This window comes from Betta splendens, chromosome 24 (genome assembly GCF_900634795.4).
Source record: "Betta splendens chromosome 24, fBetSpl5.4, whole genome shotgun sequence".
In the NCBI taxonomy this organism is placed as follows: domain Eukaryota; kingdom Metazoa; phylum Chordata; class Actinopteri; order Anabantiformes; family Osphronemidae; genus Betta; species Betta splendens.
This window is the reverse complement of record NC_040901.2, coordinates 8,137,672-8,151,625: the sequence shown is the minus strand read 5'-3', so window position 1 is coordinate 8,151,625 and position 13,954 is coordinate 8,137,672. Positions and strand designations below refer to the sequence as shown.

The 13,954-nt window shown below is 47.7% G+C and overlaps 1 protein-coding gene and 1 long non-coding RNA gene across 4 annotated transcripts in view; one reads left to right on the top strand and one right to left on the bottom strand.

The window, feature by feature from the left end:
• si:dkey-71h2.2 (low density lipoprotein receptor adapter protein 1) overlaps window positions 1-13,541 on the top strand; it is a 32,802-nt gene extending 19,261 nt beyond the window's left edge. The window contains exons 2-10 of one of the 3 annotated variants that reach the window (XM_029140670.3): window positions 3,539-3,681; window positions 4,933-5,045; window positions 8,321-8,435; window positions 8,630-8,702; window positions 8,782-8,865; window positions 9,285-9,412; window positions 9,962-9,996; window positions 10,936-10,964; window positions 11,142-13,541. In XM_029140670.3, the coding sequence (XP_028996503.1) occupies window positions 3,539-3,681; window positions 4,933-5,045; window positions 8,321-8,435; window positions 8,630-8,702; window positions 8,782-8,865; window positions 9,285-9,412; window positions 9,962-9,996; window positions 10,936-10,964; window positions 11,142-11,188 (767 nt within the window). In that variant the 3' untranslated portion in view covers window positions 11,189-13,541. Of the gene's footprint in view, window positions 1-3,228; window positions 3,373-3,538; window positions 3,682-4,932; window positions 5,046-8,320; window positions 8,436-8,629; window positions 8,703-8,781; window positions 8,866-9,284; window positions 9,413-9,961; window positions 9,997-10,935; window positions 10,965-11,141 lie in introns of those variants that run through there. The other 2 variants (XM_041069461.2, XM_029140669.3) reach the window with 2 other exon arrangements.
• Window positions 7,363-9,393, bottom strand: LOC121202005 (uncharacterized). Its single transcript, XR_008693940.1, has 2 exons — window positions 9,253-9,393; window positions 7,363-8,416 (listed from the first exon to the last, which is right to left on the bottom strand). It is a non-coding gene; the product is annotated as an uncharacterized LOC121202005 (long non-coding RNA).
• Window positions 13,542-13,954: the final 413 nt, after the last annotated feature.

The following is a 13,954-nucleotide window of genomic DNA, read 5'->3' as shown; positions in this document are numbered from 1 at the left end:
AAAAAAAATCCAAACTCCCCGCACCATTTCTGACACGTCTGAGCTCAGCACCGAGAGCCAAGGAACATGGTTCTAAAAATAACTTACACAGAAAACGTGAAAATGGAAAAACATATAGAACTCTGTGCTGTATGAAAACTCAAGTTTTGTCATATACTGTAAAATAACAGCTGTAGAGTGGATTGAACTCATTCCTCTTATTGTCTTAATGTTAATTATCAAGACATGAGTGACAACCCTGAAAATATAGAACAAATGCCTGAACCCAGTTGCCTAATCAGTGTAAATAGGTTACAGAACTATGGGGTATAACTGGTATAACTTGGGCACTCACACTGATTAGTGCATCCTCAATATCCTGACACCAGAGCTGAGAAGCCTCCGGTGTCAAAGTAGCCTCCATCACTCAGCTGTAGCCGCCTAAAGTGCTCGACTGCATTAAAGGAGATTCCTGTGGGAAGCCCTCGCCTGTCGACGGCTCGCAGACATGCACTGTCTTAAATGAGACCAGCGGCTCTCAGAGGCCCCTTGTTTCCATAATGGATGTGGACGCTAATGAACGCTCGGGCAGGATGCCGTCGACCTGGGAAACCTGGAGATTCTGTTTTTCTCCCATGAGTCACCGCTTCCGCCTTGAAAAACAAACAAAATCAACATTAAAAACCATTATTTAATGAAGAGATTTCTTTTGAAGGGGCTATTTATAGTTAATGAAGATGTTGAGATGGGAGCCAGCAGACTCCAGGGGGAGAAGCCCTGTATTAGCAATGAGGAAAATCACGCCCTGTTTGCAATGCTAATGAAAACAATCTTTCCTCGGTGCTGAGCAATTATACTTTATGAATAAATAGCTGTGAGGAGAAATTGCCTTCACTGTGGAGGAGTGTGCATTGTTAACTCAGTTGGGTTATCTCGGGATGATTGGGTTTTTTTTTCCCCCAAGTGAACTTTTCTCTGCCTCATTAAATCCTCATCCTTAACGATATGACGCTTTAACATTCACGTCGTTACAGTACATCGCTAAAATGAACATAGGCTCGATGTGCATTCAGGTCACTGGATTGAAAGTGGATCGAGATCTGTATGGAACATTTTACCAGCCACCAGCTGCTTCCATCGCTGCCCATTATATTCCAGTCAATGCCACCACACAGTGTGGACCGCATCCGACACACCTCCACCCAGAATAAATATTAACACACTTTCCGCTGCTATAAATAGAGCAGGGGACGTCGTTAGGAGGTAAAAACCCAAACACGGGGGCCGCCTGTAAAAATGGATGCTCACGGAACGACCCCAGCTCTAATCGCCTTTAATTCTCCAGACACCTCTGAGGACAAAAAGGCGCCGGTTAGAGCAGAGCAGATAAGCCGAGCTTCTGTACAGTGCGTGAGAACATCAGTTTAATCCATCTAATTATTAATTAACGAAGCCCGGAGTCACCTTTACACATCTTTTCACGCTACGGGCCAGTGTTCGCTTTGAAGTGGACCTTTTCCTTTGCTTGTGTTGCCGTTTGCCTTATTCCTTCTGCAGCACAACTCACATCATCATTAGCAGCAGATATGCTGGTATAGTGTAGCAATTAAAGGGGGCAGAGTCGTTTCGTGTGGATCCAGTAATGTAATTTGTTGATACCACCCTCCTGCCACTCTCGGGTTGTTAGCCGAGGAGCCTGTGGTTGCCTAGCAACATAGGCTGTTTGATTCAGTGACCGTGTCTTTGTTACTGTTAACGTTATAGTGAAGTTAGGCGTGAGCTATAGCTCCAGTAGCTCTGTACCATCGCACGCCTGGATAATAAGCTTTATTGTATTTTATTCCCTCAATTATTTATTCCCGGGTTTGGAATTATAAAGACAGCAGACGAGCGCGAGCTTAAGAGACAGGCTCTACTGGGTTGCCCCTCAAGGCAAAAAGAAATAATAAAAGGAAGCCGATCCACCCCCCTCCCACGCAGGCACCATCCCAGCCCACATCTTCCCTCAATGCTCAGCCTATTTTCCCTGTCAAGGTGGTGTCCTAGATTCAAAGTTCCATCGGGCGAGTGAAACAGTGAGACAAAGCGGTTAAACGAAGGCGGATGCTGAGGATGGAGGCCCGAAACCCGAGGATGGCGGCTTCCTGTTCACAGCCGCTGGGAAGCATCGCCGTTGTCACTTGTCCTTTCGACGGAGCATTAAGTATTGTACAACACCCCACGTCTCGGGGGCGGCGGCGACTTTTATTTGAGCGCTCGAGGCCCAACATGATCATTTGTGTGTGTCTTTTGTGTGTGAAAGTCTGTCCAGGCGTTGCTTTAATAAAGACCCCCCCCCCCTTTTTTTTTCCTCCCCTCCACTTCCTGCTGTCACTCTCGCCCTGTCTCTCCGTCACCATTAAAAATGGAAGACGTCCTCGTTTAGGGGCTAAAATACTGGAAACCCTGCAGCATCAACACGAGGCTGCTCAATAATTCATGCGTGTTGCCTGGTGGGCGCACAACATGGACTGTGGCGCTCCAGCTCCGCGGCGCGGTGACATTTAAAGGGACGCAGCCGTGCAGTAAATCCTTCGAGGCAGAGCCGGCGTTCAACATTAAAGCTGAGCAGGGGCAAGTGTGTTTTGATTGGTTCCAATTGAGCTCTCCGTGATTTTTGATTCATAATGCAGTAACTACAGCGTTGTGTTGCCCGTGGGAGCAGGTTTACCGGTTTGTCGCTTCCAGATGTTGTGGACTAAGAAATACAGTGGATCTGTACTGTAGGTGAGCCTGACCTCTGACCTCCAGTCTCCCTGTTGGATGCTGCCAAAACCCTCTTACAGCGATGTGTTGCCTCTCAGCCGCTCTAGTTCATTTCATGCTTGCGTGAATGGTGTAAACCTGAGCAACCGTATCTGCCGGCATCACATGCTCTCTCTGGCTTTGAAGCCGGCCCCGTGGTGCGAGTGAGGCCTCGTTAATAATTCAGAGTTGCTGGAAGTGGCGCAGCGGGGACGCCGTTCTCTGCCGCTCGCCTTCACAGCTGCATGGGGCCGGCCGGCGACAGATGGCTCGGCCCGTGCCGACGGCCCGGTGCCAGCGTGTCCCGGCGGAGCCCGGTGGCGGCTTCCATTTCCAGCCGTTCGTCGCACTCCCTCGAAGGCCATGCCTCGCGTGCTCCTGATGCCTCTGCGGGGGATCCACTCTCGGCGGGGGGGGGGGGGGGGGGTTTGAAGCTCTCTGCATGGGGGCAGCCCTGCTCCCCGTGCTGCACCTGCAGAGGCCGGTTGAAGGGAAAGCTCGGCGCTAACCTGATGGAGATCAGAGCCAGAACAGAACAATAGCCCCCAAATCCGGCTCTTAGTGGGTTTGGGCTTCCTGTACGAGGTTTTCTGTTTATTCTCTGTGGAGGTAGAGTAACGATGAAAAGGTTCACTTCATCACTGTTTGACTCTGTGTACTGCACTTCCTTGAACAAAAACACAGACCTTTGGAGCTTTGGTTAAATATTGGATTAATATGTTAGACACTCATCTGTGTATGCTGACATTTCCTATCCTTCGACTTGTTTCACAAGAGCTGCCAGAGAACTGGACAGACACCAAGGAGACGCTCCTGGAGGGGATGGTGTTTAACGTGAAGTACCTGGGCATGACTCTGGTGGGACAGCCCAAAGGAGAGGACATGGCCTCGGCTGCCATTCGCAGGATCGTCACCACGGTGAGTCTTGACTCGCAGATGCACGACCTGATATTTCGTCCGTGACTTGAATCACTATAGCAAAAGACACCATCATACCCTTGATGAGCGAGTGACATTGGCAAGGATTCAATTACAGTGAAGCTTTTTCTGGAAACTCTCAAGTGGATTTGTGATATTGCAGCTGGAGACCTTAAGGCCCATTGTGTGGAAAGGGGAAGTTTCTTGGCATGTAGTGAGGTCATATATACATGTACTGTATATGGAACCTGCCAATTAAGACACAGCGGAACCGTATATTCAAATGTGTGTTCAGTCTGTAGGTTTTCAACCCCCCACTTACCAATTAGAGACTTCACCGAGCCTAATGGCGGGATCAAGATTCAATTGAATTACGCCTTGGCGGAAAAATAAATGCGCTCGCATCCGTCGGTTCCCGTGGAAACCAATCAGCCTGAATGGGATTACGGCACTCCCTTTGTGGCTTCTTTCATTTCGTCAGGCCCGATAAGACGAGACGACACATAGAGGAAGGCTTAACTTGGCGTATCTCGAGCTGACAGGTTTTTGCCTTGTGGCACGGGACTGGTGACATGACGGCTAGGCACCGGTTCGTTAGGCCTCAATACATGGATGAGCTGCCAGAGTCAGACACACAATCCTCTCCCTAATGTCACTTTCCTCTCGTTTTAGTGCTGTAGGTTGAAGCTGAATGTGTTGTGTTGCTGCTGTATCTCCAGGACCTTTAGGCTGTTACAGAAAGCTGTGGCACTGTTGGCGTTGTCCTTGAGAAGCTGCCACAGTCTTTTATTTTAACTTGGACGGTCGATGTGCTGTATAAATGATGAGGTCAATGACGACATCACCGCCTTCGCCTCTGCTCTGCTAGTTCTTAACCTGATATCACGCTCGTCTACTCCTTGATTGCAAGCTGGGTGCTGTGGCTGCGCTTCCAGATGGAGGCGGTGGGAGCGGGGGGTCGGGGGGAACCGGCGGCCGCGCACGACGGCTTTCCTCCCCTCGTTCTGTCACTTTCCATAAAAATCTCCACAAATTTGGGGCCGTTCTTGCAGCCCAGCACCAGTTGTCACATTCAGAACATCGTGTTTAATCGGAGGTTTGAGCCATTTTAGAAAAATGCGAATGACTGAGCAGATGTGTTTATACCTGAGGCGAGGTACTTACTTTTATGTTTGTGTATGTGTGTGTGTGTTCGTCTGTGTTTATGTTTGTGTGTGTGTGTTCTTTTACTCTCTTACATTTAATAAACAGGCCAGAGCCAGCGCCAAGAAATTTCGTAAAGTAACATTGACAGTGTCACCGAAAGGCATCATCATCACAGACACAGAGACAACGGACCTCATAGAGAATGTCTCCATATACAGGTAGGTGATTGACAGTCTTCTTCTCTATGCAGAAATTAACAGGTGGTTCATAAGCAAACTCGTGACTTTTATTTATGACTATAATCCTTGTTGCTGGTTGGTTCATTAAAGTGTCATCTGGGTCCAGAGAAATTGATGTAATCTATCTGGGTCACGTTCCCTTCTGTCCAGTGCTCAGGCTGCTTTTGCAGGATTAAACCGAGCAGTGTGGCGCTCAAAGCTGTTGTGAGTCTCATATTTAATCAATTCATTTGGGAGCAGATAATGGGAGGGCGGCAGGGACCGCGGCCGTGAAAGCTAGCGGGTTCAGCACCGCGCCAGGATTGATTGGACCTAATCAGTGAGGAGTGTGTGTGTGTGTGTGTGTGTGTGTGTGTGTGTGTGTGTGTGTGTGTGTGTGTGTGTGTGTGTGTGTGTGTGTGTGTGTGTGTGTGTGGACTGTGATATGTTTGGCCGGTCGCCTCCCTCTCTGGAGCATCCTACAACATAGATTGGACGTCGAGTCACTGAGGATTACATTCTAAGTATCATATAGCTGGACTGCGATTACAGAATCAGCCGTGATAAAGACAGCAGATGTGTGTGTGTGTGTGTGTGTGTGTGTGTGTGTGTGTGTGTGTGTGTGTGTGTGTGTGTGTGTGTGTGTGTGTGTGTGTGTGTGTGTGTGTGTGTGTGTGTGTGTGTGTGTGTGTGTGTGTGTGTGATCCACCTTATCTACAGCAACAGACCACAGGGCAGGGGAATCAACCCCGTCTTTGATCTGCTCCTCTTTATCTTCCCTTCCCTCCTTCCCCGTCTCCTCCCGCGTACAAAGGAGCCCCTCGCTCCTCTCTGCTCACATTAATCTAAACCGCACTTTGAACGCCGGACTAATTGCCCACTTTGAAACTCCCTCTCGCCAGTCTCTGCCAATAGGCCCACGTAATGATCCAGGAGAAACCAGACCACATACAGAGCTCAGATTGACTGGGGATTGATTTTTAAAGTCATTCTGAAGCTCAGCTCTCTATGACCCATTCCTCTCATGCTCCTCCTTTCTAGTCTTATTTTTACCGCACATAATCCATTTACTGGCCAGGAAAGCAAGCGAAGGGTGAATAAAAGTCGAATCTGTGTTTATTGTGTATTACGAATAATTAGGGGGAGAGTTAGTGATGTGTGGTCCACGTGGATGGATGGACACGTGAGCGCTTAAGAATGCACCTCACAGTGTAAAGTTAATTGCGTGTGCACATTCAGCGGAGGCCGGGCTGCTTCCCTCAGGGCAAGCTTAGTAGGGGGTGTAGAACAAGGAGCAAAGCGCTGTGGATGTCAGTGGAAATGGGATCCTCCAAGTCATGACCCCTGGCAGCAGTTAATAGTTTTTATATAATATGCTACAGATGAATATTTAAACTAGGATCTGCGCAGTTGGGGTTTTTCTATTGAGTGATTTCCAGCGCTGGCAGCGCTAGAACGGCTTCATGTGTAGAAACCTGGTCCAGGTCCAGCTATTGAATACTAATAGTCAGGCTGTCTGAATCCTTCCTTATTCAACATCCCCCCACGAGCAGAGCATCGGTTTCCATCCGAGCTGCTGATTCGGAGTCATATTCTGTCAACACATCAATCTCGCTGCGCCGCCGGGTTCGAGCACCTGTAAACAGTCGTCGTCGAGGCCGTTTCCTGTCTAATTCGCTGTAGTCATTTACATCCGGCTGCATGTTGAGCAGAGGTGGCCCATTGTTGCAGGTTAGTGAACAGCATCCTTGATTTATTGGGCGTATGCGGCGCGCGCGGCGCTTTGATGTGTGAACTCCTATTCAGGCGTCGCACTGTAAATATTTAAATATATCCATTGATATTCCCCGTCTTCCTGTGCTCTACTCGGGGAGGGGATCAAAGGCTTGCAGTCCACAGAGCCCCTTTGGAGATATGATGCCGACTGACAGCTCAGCGTCTGTTGTTCGAGCTTAGTGAAGACTCTCTGATGCTGTCAGGTCTTTTATTTATTTATTTATTTATTTGTTTATTTCTCTTGTCTCAGGCTGAAGGCTCGCGCTGTGAGCGGGTGCCGTTGTCGCACAGTTTGCAGTAATTAAAGCATTCTTCTTTGTGCCACTTATCGCGATGGCGTTGAATCAAATCTGCCTGCTTAACGTTTCTGCGCGCTCCCGCAGCGAATGCGGGAAAATGATGATTAAACGTGTTTCTTTCTTCTTAAATCTGTGTCAACTCCAACGAGGTGTCGCCCTTTTATTCTCACATGGGTGCCAATAATATAACAGGCTGTTCTGCGGGTTATGATGGATTAATAATATAAGAAATAAGAAAGAAGCAAATATCTGAGTCCTTTATTTATAAAGTTACAGTATAGTACTACTTTAAAGTACTTTAAATACATCACGCTTGTTTTCCAAACTGTATATAGGTCAACCCTTTCATCATTTCTGCAATTAGGGCCCAAATATAAGTCAGAGTGTAGGGGGGACGGGGCGTCCTGGGCTTTGCTATGTGGGTCATGTATCTGTGGTGGAAGCCAGCAAACAATCTGACGGGTAGACGCGAGGCCTGCCGATTTCACGCCTGCTATTGGATTAAATAAATAACTCCTTTTTTTGTGTTGTGTTTCTAATGATGACGGATGACGTTGTCTGAGGGCATCGGAATCTCCAGGATGTGAAAGGGGGCCAAGTACGGCTCGGTTCAGGTTAAATTATCAGGAAAACCTCGATGGCGAGCAGAAAATCAGTCCCTTCCTTGTTCTGCCTGCACTTAAAGGCTGTGTGCACTCAAACCCACACGGGGGCTTTAGATCTATAGCACAAAATAACAAAATGGCAGCGTGGGCTCAGCCTCGATGGGTTCCAGATGACCCTCGAGGGCCACTGGATTTACACAACGCCGGAAACAAGATCCAGGAGAGATTGGGCGTGACTGACAGGAACCAGGTCTCAGGTGCTCACGCGCAGAGGCCATCGATTCAGAATGCGAAACCTTCCGCTTTGCCTCTGACAGCGGGAATTCTGACATTTCAGAATGTACCTTCAACGCGGGGGGAATTTTTCTGTGCTTGGTGAAAGAGGCTGCAGAATGTTCCGTAACCACCGGGGTGTTGCAGAATAATGCAAAACGCAGGCGGCTTCTGCAAGACACGTATTGGCTGAACATGTCAAAGTAGAGAAGGGCTGTGTCTCAGGTTCAAGCTTATTTATCGTTATAAATTCATCAATGTCATTTTATTTCTATATGATGATGATGATGATGATGATGACATGCTTTTTCTTTTCTTCCAGAATCTCCTATTGCACAGCAGATAAAACTCAGGATAAGGTCTTTGCGTACGTCTCCCAGAGGCAGTTCAACGAGACCCTGGAGTGCCACGCGTTTCTCTGCCAAAAGAAGAAAATAGTAAGTTTGCAACTCGTGTGATTTCACTGCAACTGCCTGCACACGTCGCCATTGAAGCGGGTGCGTGGCCTCAGCATCGCTGCAGGCGGCGTGTGGCTCCATCTAGTGGCAATCCCGTTTAAATCGACCACTCGACTAAATCCATTCCACGAACCTGATTGAATTAAATGTGCTGTGTTTCATTTCCCCTCCAGGCTCAGGCTGTGACGCTGACGGTGGCCCAGGCCTTTAAAGTGGCTCTGGACCTCTGGGAGATCGCTCAGGAAGGTGAGTCCCCCCCCTCAGTCCATCACTGCGGAACCCGCTTTGAACGGATCGCCCCTGACGCCGGTTGCTGTGCGCGCAGATAAAAGCAGGAAGGCCCGGAGCTGCTGCTCCTGCGCGGGCGACGGCCGGCCGGCGGAGGCGGACGCGCCGCGGATTCCAGCAGGTGCGTTCACAGTCCGCGGCTGCGCGGAGCTTCATTGAATCCGCGGCTCTTATTGGGTCTATTGAGTCTCGAGACTGCAGCCTGGATTGTATTAGCGACAGGGCCGGCCGCAGACCTGGACAGAGCAGGACGTCCCGCTGGTGATTATAAAGCGCTTGAGCTTAAACTCTATTATATTTCCTCCGCTATACGAGACTCAAAGTGGGCGCCTGCATCCAGAAACCAGGCCCCGACCACTAAACATGATTGAGTAATTAACTAGATCTTCTGCCCCCAAGTCACAGACAACTGTATGTGAATTCAGTTATTTTTCCATGACTTGTGAAGGTCAAAAGTCAGTTTCAGACGCAATAATTTTCTTTTCCAGCGTCTCTCAACAATTCTCACGTTCTCATGAGTCAGTCTGATGTCGTCCTCAGATCCAGGCACACAGAAGTCTGCGGAGATGGAGGAGAAGCTGCGGAGGCCGTTCTTCTCCGCCTCGCTCAGCTCGCCCTCGCCCCGCAGTAACCCCACTCGAAGGCGACCCATCAAACACGACTCTTGGGTAAGTCACTGTCTCTGAATGGGCTTAAAAAAAAGCTTATAGCCAAAATATAGTCTCACAATCTGATCCTAAATCAAAAGAGATGTAAAGAATTGCAGTGTTCAATACAGTGTTGCCGATGAATCTCTTCTAATGAAATCATTGTGACAGTGTGATTCATTCTTGTTGCAACAAATTTGTTCACTTGCAGATGTTGAACACTAGGTGGAAATGTTTCCTTTACAATATTGAGCTGATGTCACACAGTGAAATTCACTTGATACATTATCTGATTTTCTACATGTTGGGAAATCTGTTTTAACTTAACCTGTTTTTTAATTGAAAAGATGCTATGAGATTTAAACGTCATCTCTTTTTAACTAAATGATGTTCATGACATAGTGTCTAATTGTCTTCTTATGATTTGCATGAAGTGAATTTGTCTATGGATGTTGAAATTGTGTTCTATTTGACTGGATTGTCGCAGTTTCTTATTTGTGTTGTTTGAATAACATATTTAGCTGTGTAGCAGCTGCAGGCTGTGTTCTTATTGATGTTCTGTGTCTACAGGAGGTGGATGATGGACTGGATGACGTCTTTTCAAGGTAATTTTTGCATGTGACCACTAATGTTTTATGTCATAGAGGATATATTAATAAATGTAGACAGAATAGACAGAACTTCCTTCACGTTAACCCAGCAAATGCCTGCAATTACTGTGGGGCTGTAAAGTCTCCGGTGTCTCGTTAGGCCACAGGCTAAAGCTTATGAAACTGAGGAGGAGGAACTGCACGAAAGTGCTGACACAGCTCTAATTTGTGGGTGAAGTAATAAAGTACTTTCTGCGAATCCAGAGTTATGCTGTAAGACAAATTATAATTACAAGTCTGAACTACTGTGCCACAACTGACCCACAACAGACCTGTGAATGCGAACACGGCGTCCACCTTTGCTGACAGCGCTGCTCCACTGTGCATCGGCCCTTCATCACTGAAGTAGTGTGACAATGAATCCTTGAATGTGTGTTTGTGCAAACAGAGGGACCCCCTCTGCGTCTGAACCCGCAGCGTGGCTCTTTATTTCCTCCTGTGTGAGTGTTTGTGCCCTGTAGCGCTGTGCTGGCCTCTAAAAGCAGAGCGAAGCCCAGCTGAGGGACGGCGCCTCGCATATTAAAGCCACTGCAGCTCGTTAGGCCCGCGGCCTGCAGCCAATAGATGTGTTTGAGACGCTGGGTTAAAGCGAACGGGTGAACGAGGGGCGGGCGAGCGAGAGCGAGGGGCGCTTAAATGTGACGCCCTGGAGGTCAGCGGGGGGCGACGGGGGGGTTGCCATGGAATTAATGAGTGGTGAATTCCTTTAATTTGAAAGGTCCAGTGAGGACACTTTGATGACAAACCATTAGCTTGATCAAAAACATAAACCTCATCTGAACGTGACAGGATTCATCTGTCTGTAATTGAACCTCCCTGTGCGACTACACGTTTGTTGTGCTATTCTAACCTCTGAGTCACGTTGTTATGATTCCTTTACTACCTGACATGCAGCAACATGGAAGTCGAGGAGATGGACACGGGTAAGTGATAAATGTGTCAAACAGCCGGTTGAGTTGTTCACCTCTCTGGATATTTCCCCTCCCACATGCTCATCATCCATGCATCACACATTCCTAACATTTGTGTTTCCTGGAAACTGGATGAATACGTATCTGAGGCCCCTGGTGCTCAATTATTTTCCTCTTTTTCCCTTTCAGACTGGCCGAGTCCTGCTCCGAACCCGTCTCTGGCGATGCAGCTCTGAGTCCCCGCGGGGGGTTCCAGCGGGGGTCTGTTGTCTGCCTCCAACGAGGGGCCTGAATAACGCTCCCCCGACAAACGGCGACAGGACAAAAAGGAAGAGAGAAATCATTCACAAACAGACAGAAACGCGCATCACGCCCCCTGCTGTGCAGCCGGAATCAGAGCGGCTGCGTGTGATATGTAGAGAAGCCAACGCTCTGATGCATAAAGTGCAATCTCTGCCAGTACCTACCTGTCGGCAAACACGCCCCTCAGTGTAAACAGCCATTGCTGCCAATCAACGTTCACAAGCTGCCAGCGGAAACGCCATCACACAAGCGACAAATTAGCATTCCCATTCAAAGTAGTAGCTGTACAGAGGGCGGTGGCACGTCCTCAATGGGTGACAGAGAGGACTGGAATCCATAGCTGGACCGCTTCCACTAGGAGCTGGTGAGTAAGGCCATCAGATGTGACTGAAAGCAAGTGGAGCGTGTGATGGGGGTTATTAGCCGACCTACACACAATAAAAAGTTAAACACATCCCACTCAGATTTTAGTGTATTTCTACACATGAGACATTAAGCAGCATATAACTATTATATAACAGTTCTTAAATCTTGAATATGGGTGAAGAACATTCATCAAGCACACGACAACGAAACTCTTATTAATAGCTTGATGTTGTTTGTGGTTTATGCATTTCCTGCCGCCCCATTTGAACCAAATGGCTGATTTACACTGGGCCACGTCTTCGCTGTAGATAAAGATGATGGTACTGGTACAGAACAGCAGCCGTACAGTGCGAGGCCAGACTGCTGTATTTTTAATATTAAAGCTGTGTCACAATAATTATAAATAGGTTGGTGTTTAATGCCTGTATGTTTTGCGTTAGCTTAGCCCACTTTGTACAGATCCAAGTCTAAAAGTACCGCGCTTCGATCACTGCAGGAGTCGCTTCATTTCTGCAGAGCAGCCGCCGGCGACTCACGTGCGGGTTCAGGGCTGTTACGTAACAAAAAGCAATCCTCCGCTCCGCCGGGAGACGCTCCTCATATCGTCCTGTCGCGCCTGTAATCTCTGCAGCGAAACACTTTATATCCCAAATCTCATTACACACAAATAGTTGCTGTGCTCGCGCTCTGTTTGCAGATTATTTTTACCCACCGCTCAGATGCCGGCCACAATCAAGAGGCTGTTATATTGTGCCTGGGTCTGGCTGAAGTGGACCCTCTCTCTCTCTCTCTCTCTGTATTCATGGCGTCATGACTGAGGATAATTGTGATGGCAGGAGGTGGGAGGCGAGTTGTTGTCATGACACCCGCTGCAGAATAATTGGATGGCTTATCAGGTTACGCCATGAAGCTTAATTGCAATGTTTTGTTCCTGAGTGGCTGAGGGACGAACTCCATTGCATCGGTGCGAGAAAGCCCCCCGTTGTTTGGATATCGCAGACAGCAACCGCCGTCTGAGGATTAAATATTGAGCCGTGTTTGCATTCCGGCTTCCCCCCCGGGACTCAAGGTCGCGCTGTCAAAACGCAGCGTTGTCCCTTTTTATTATCCTCTCAAGCATCATTCCTTGGGAGCGTGAAATATTCCCCCACCTCCTCCTCTCCATCGTGGAGCGACCAGTTGATTCAGGATGCCGTTGGATGACATTTGGTGATGAGTCGTTGTCAAGGAGCTTTTCAGACCCAATACTCGTAACAAACAACAGACTTTTGAGTCTTGAAGCCAGTTTAATTTATTATTTAATTGACTTTGTTGGGGACACGTGAAGAGGAATTGCTCAACAGGACAAAATAAACAATAGTAGCTATACATGTAGATGTTGACCAGTGTTTGCTTTTGCATGCGATTGATTTGTACCCAGCCCCTTTTGGATTTTTTCTTACTGAGAACTGCACAAACGCTGTGTATAAATTAAAGCCAGGCCTCCGCGAGTTGGATTCCACGCAGCAGTAACGGACAGATCCCCAGCCGACGCCGGGTAGATGGGAATTTTCCATGCAGGAGCGGTAACTGACCCGCGCTGGGAGGGTTCGGCTGCCAATTTGAGCCGGCGGTGCACTGAATACAGATGAGCCGGCGAGCGCGTGAGAACGGAACACACCAAGAGCAATTAGAAACAGCAAAACAGGATTTTTTTACGTTTACAGTATGACTTTACTCTTCAAAGAAGGTGCTTATTTTCTATCTATGCAATTGGTGGGATTCCAGCAGTGTTGTGATTTTATGATGATAGCGATTTGTGAATAAACGACAAGCAGTTGTCCTAAACTGTGTAAAGATTTGTACAGAATTTGGAAACTGTTATGGTTTGTTACATATTTATGCTTGATAATAAAAGCATTGTACAAATATTGCACAGAATTCTTGTTTTCACCTGTTTGTTTACATCAAAACAGCATTTTCCATCCAGCTACAATGTGGTCTTTAACAGGGCCAGACTATGTAATTATGATGTATCATTTAGTTGTGACTGAATTTAATTCCAAAATTGACCTCTAACTCGATCAATACCGACTTTTAGTAAATCGTTAAATAAACAACCACAGGCCGGTGCACTGACACAGCAGGCGAAACTAGGCGTTAAATTGGTGAGTTTATGTCAGTGATCTTTCTCTTTGTGCAGAATTTTGCAGAGCGTTTCGGTTCAAAGTTGAAATTGGATCCATACTGAACATTTTTCAGCTCGCTGCGATCAATCAAAGCCGAGGGCATTCTCCTTTGTCTGTCTGTCACACTGACATGGCCGCGTCAATATGTCCATTCAGCTCCCTGAT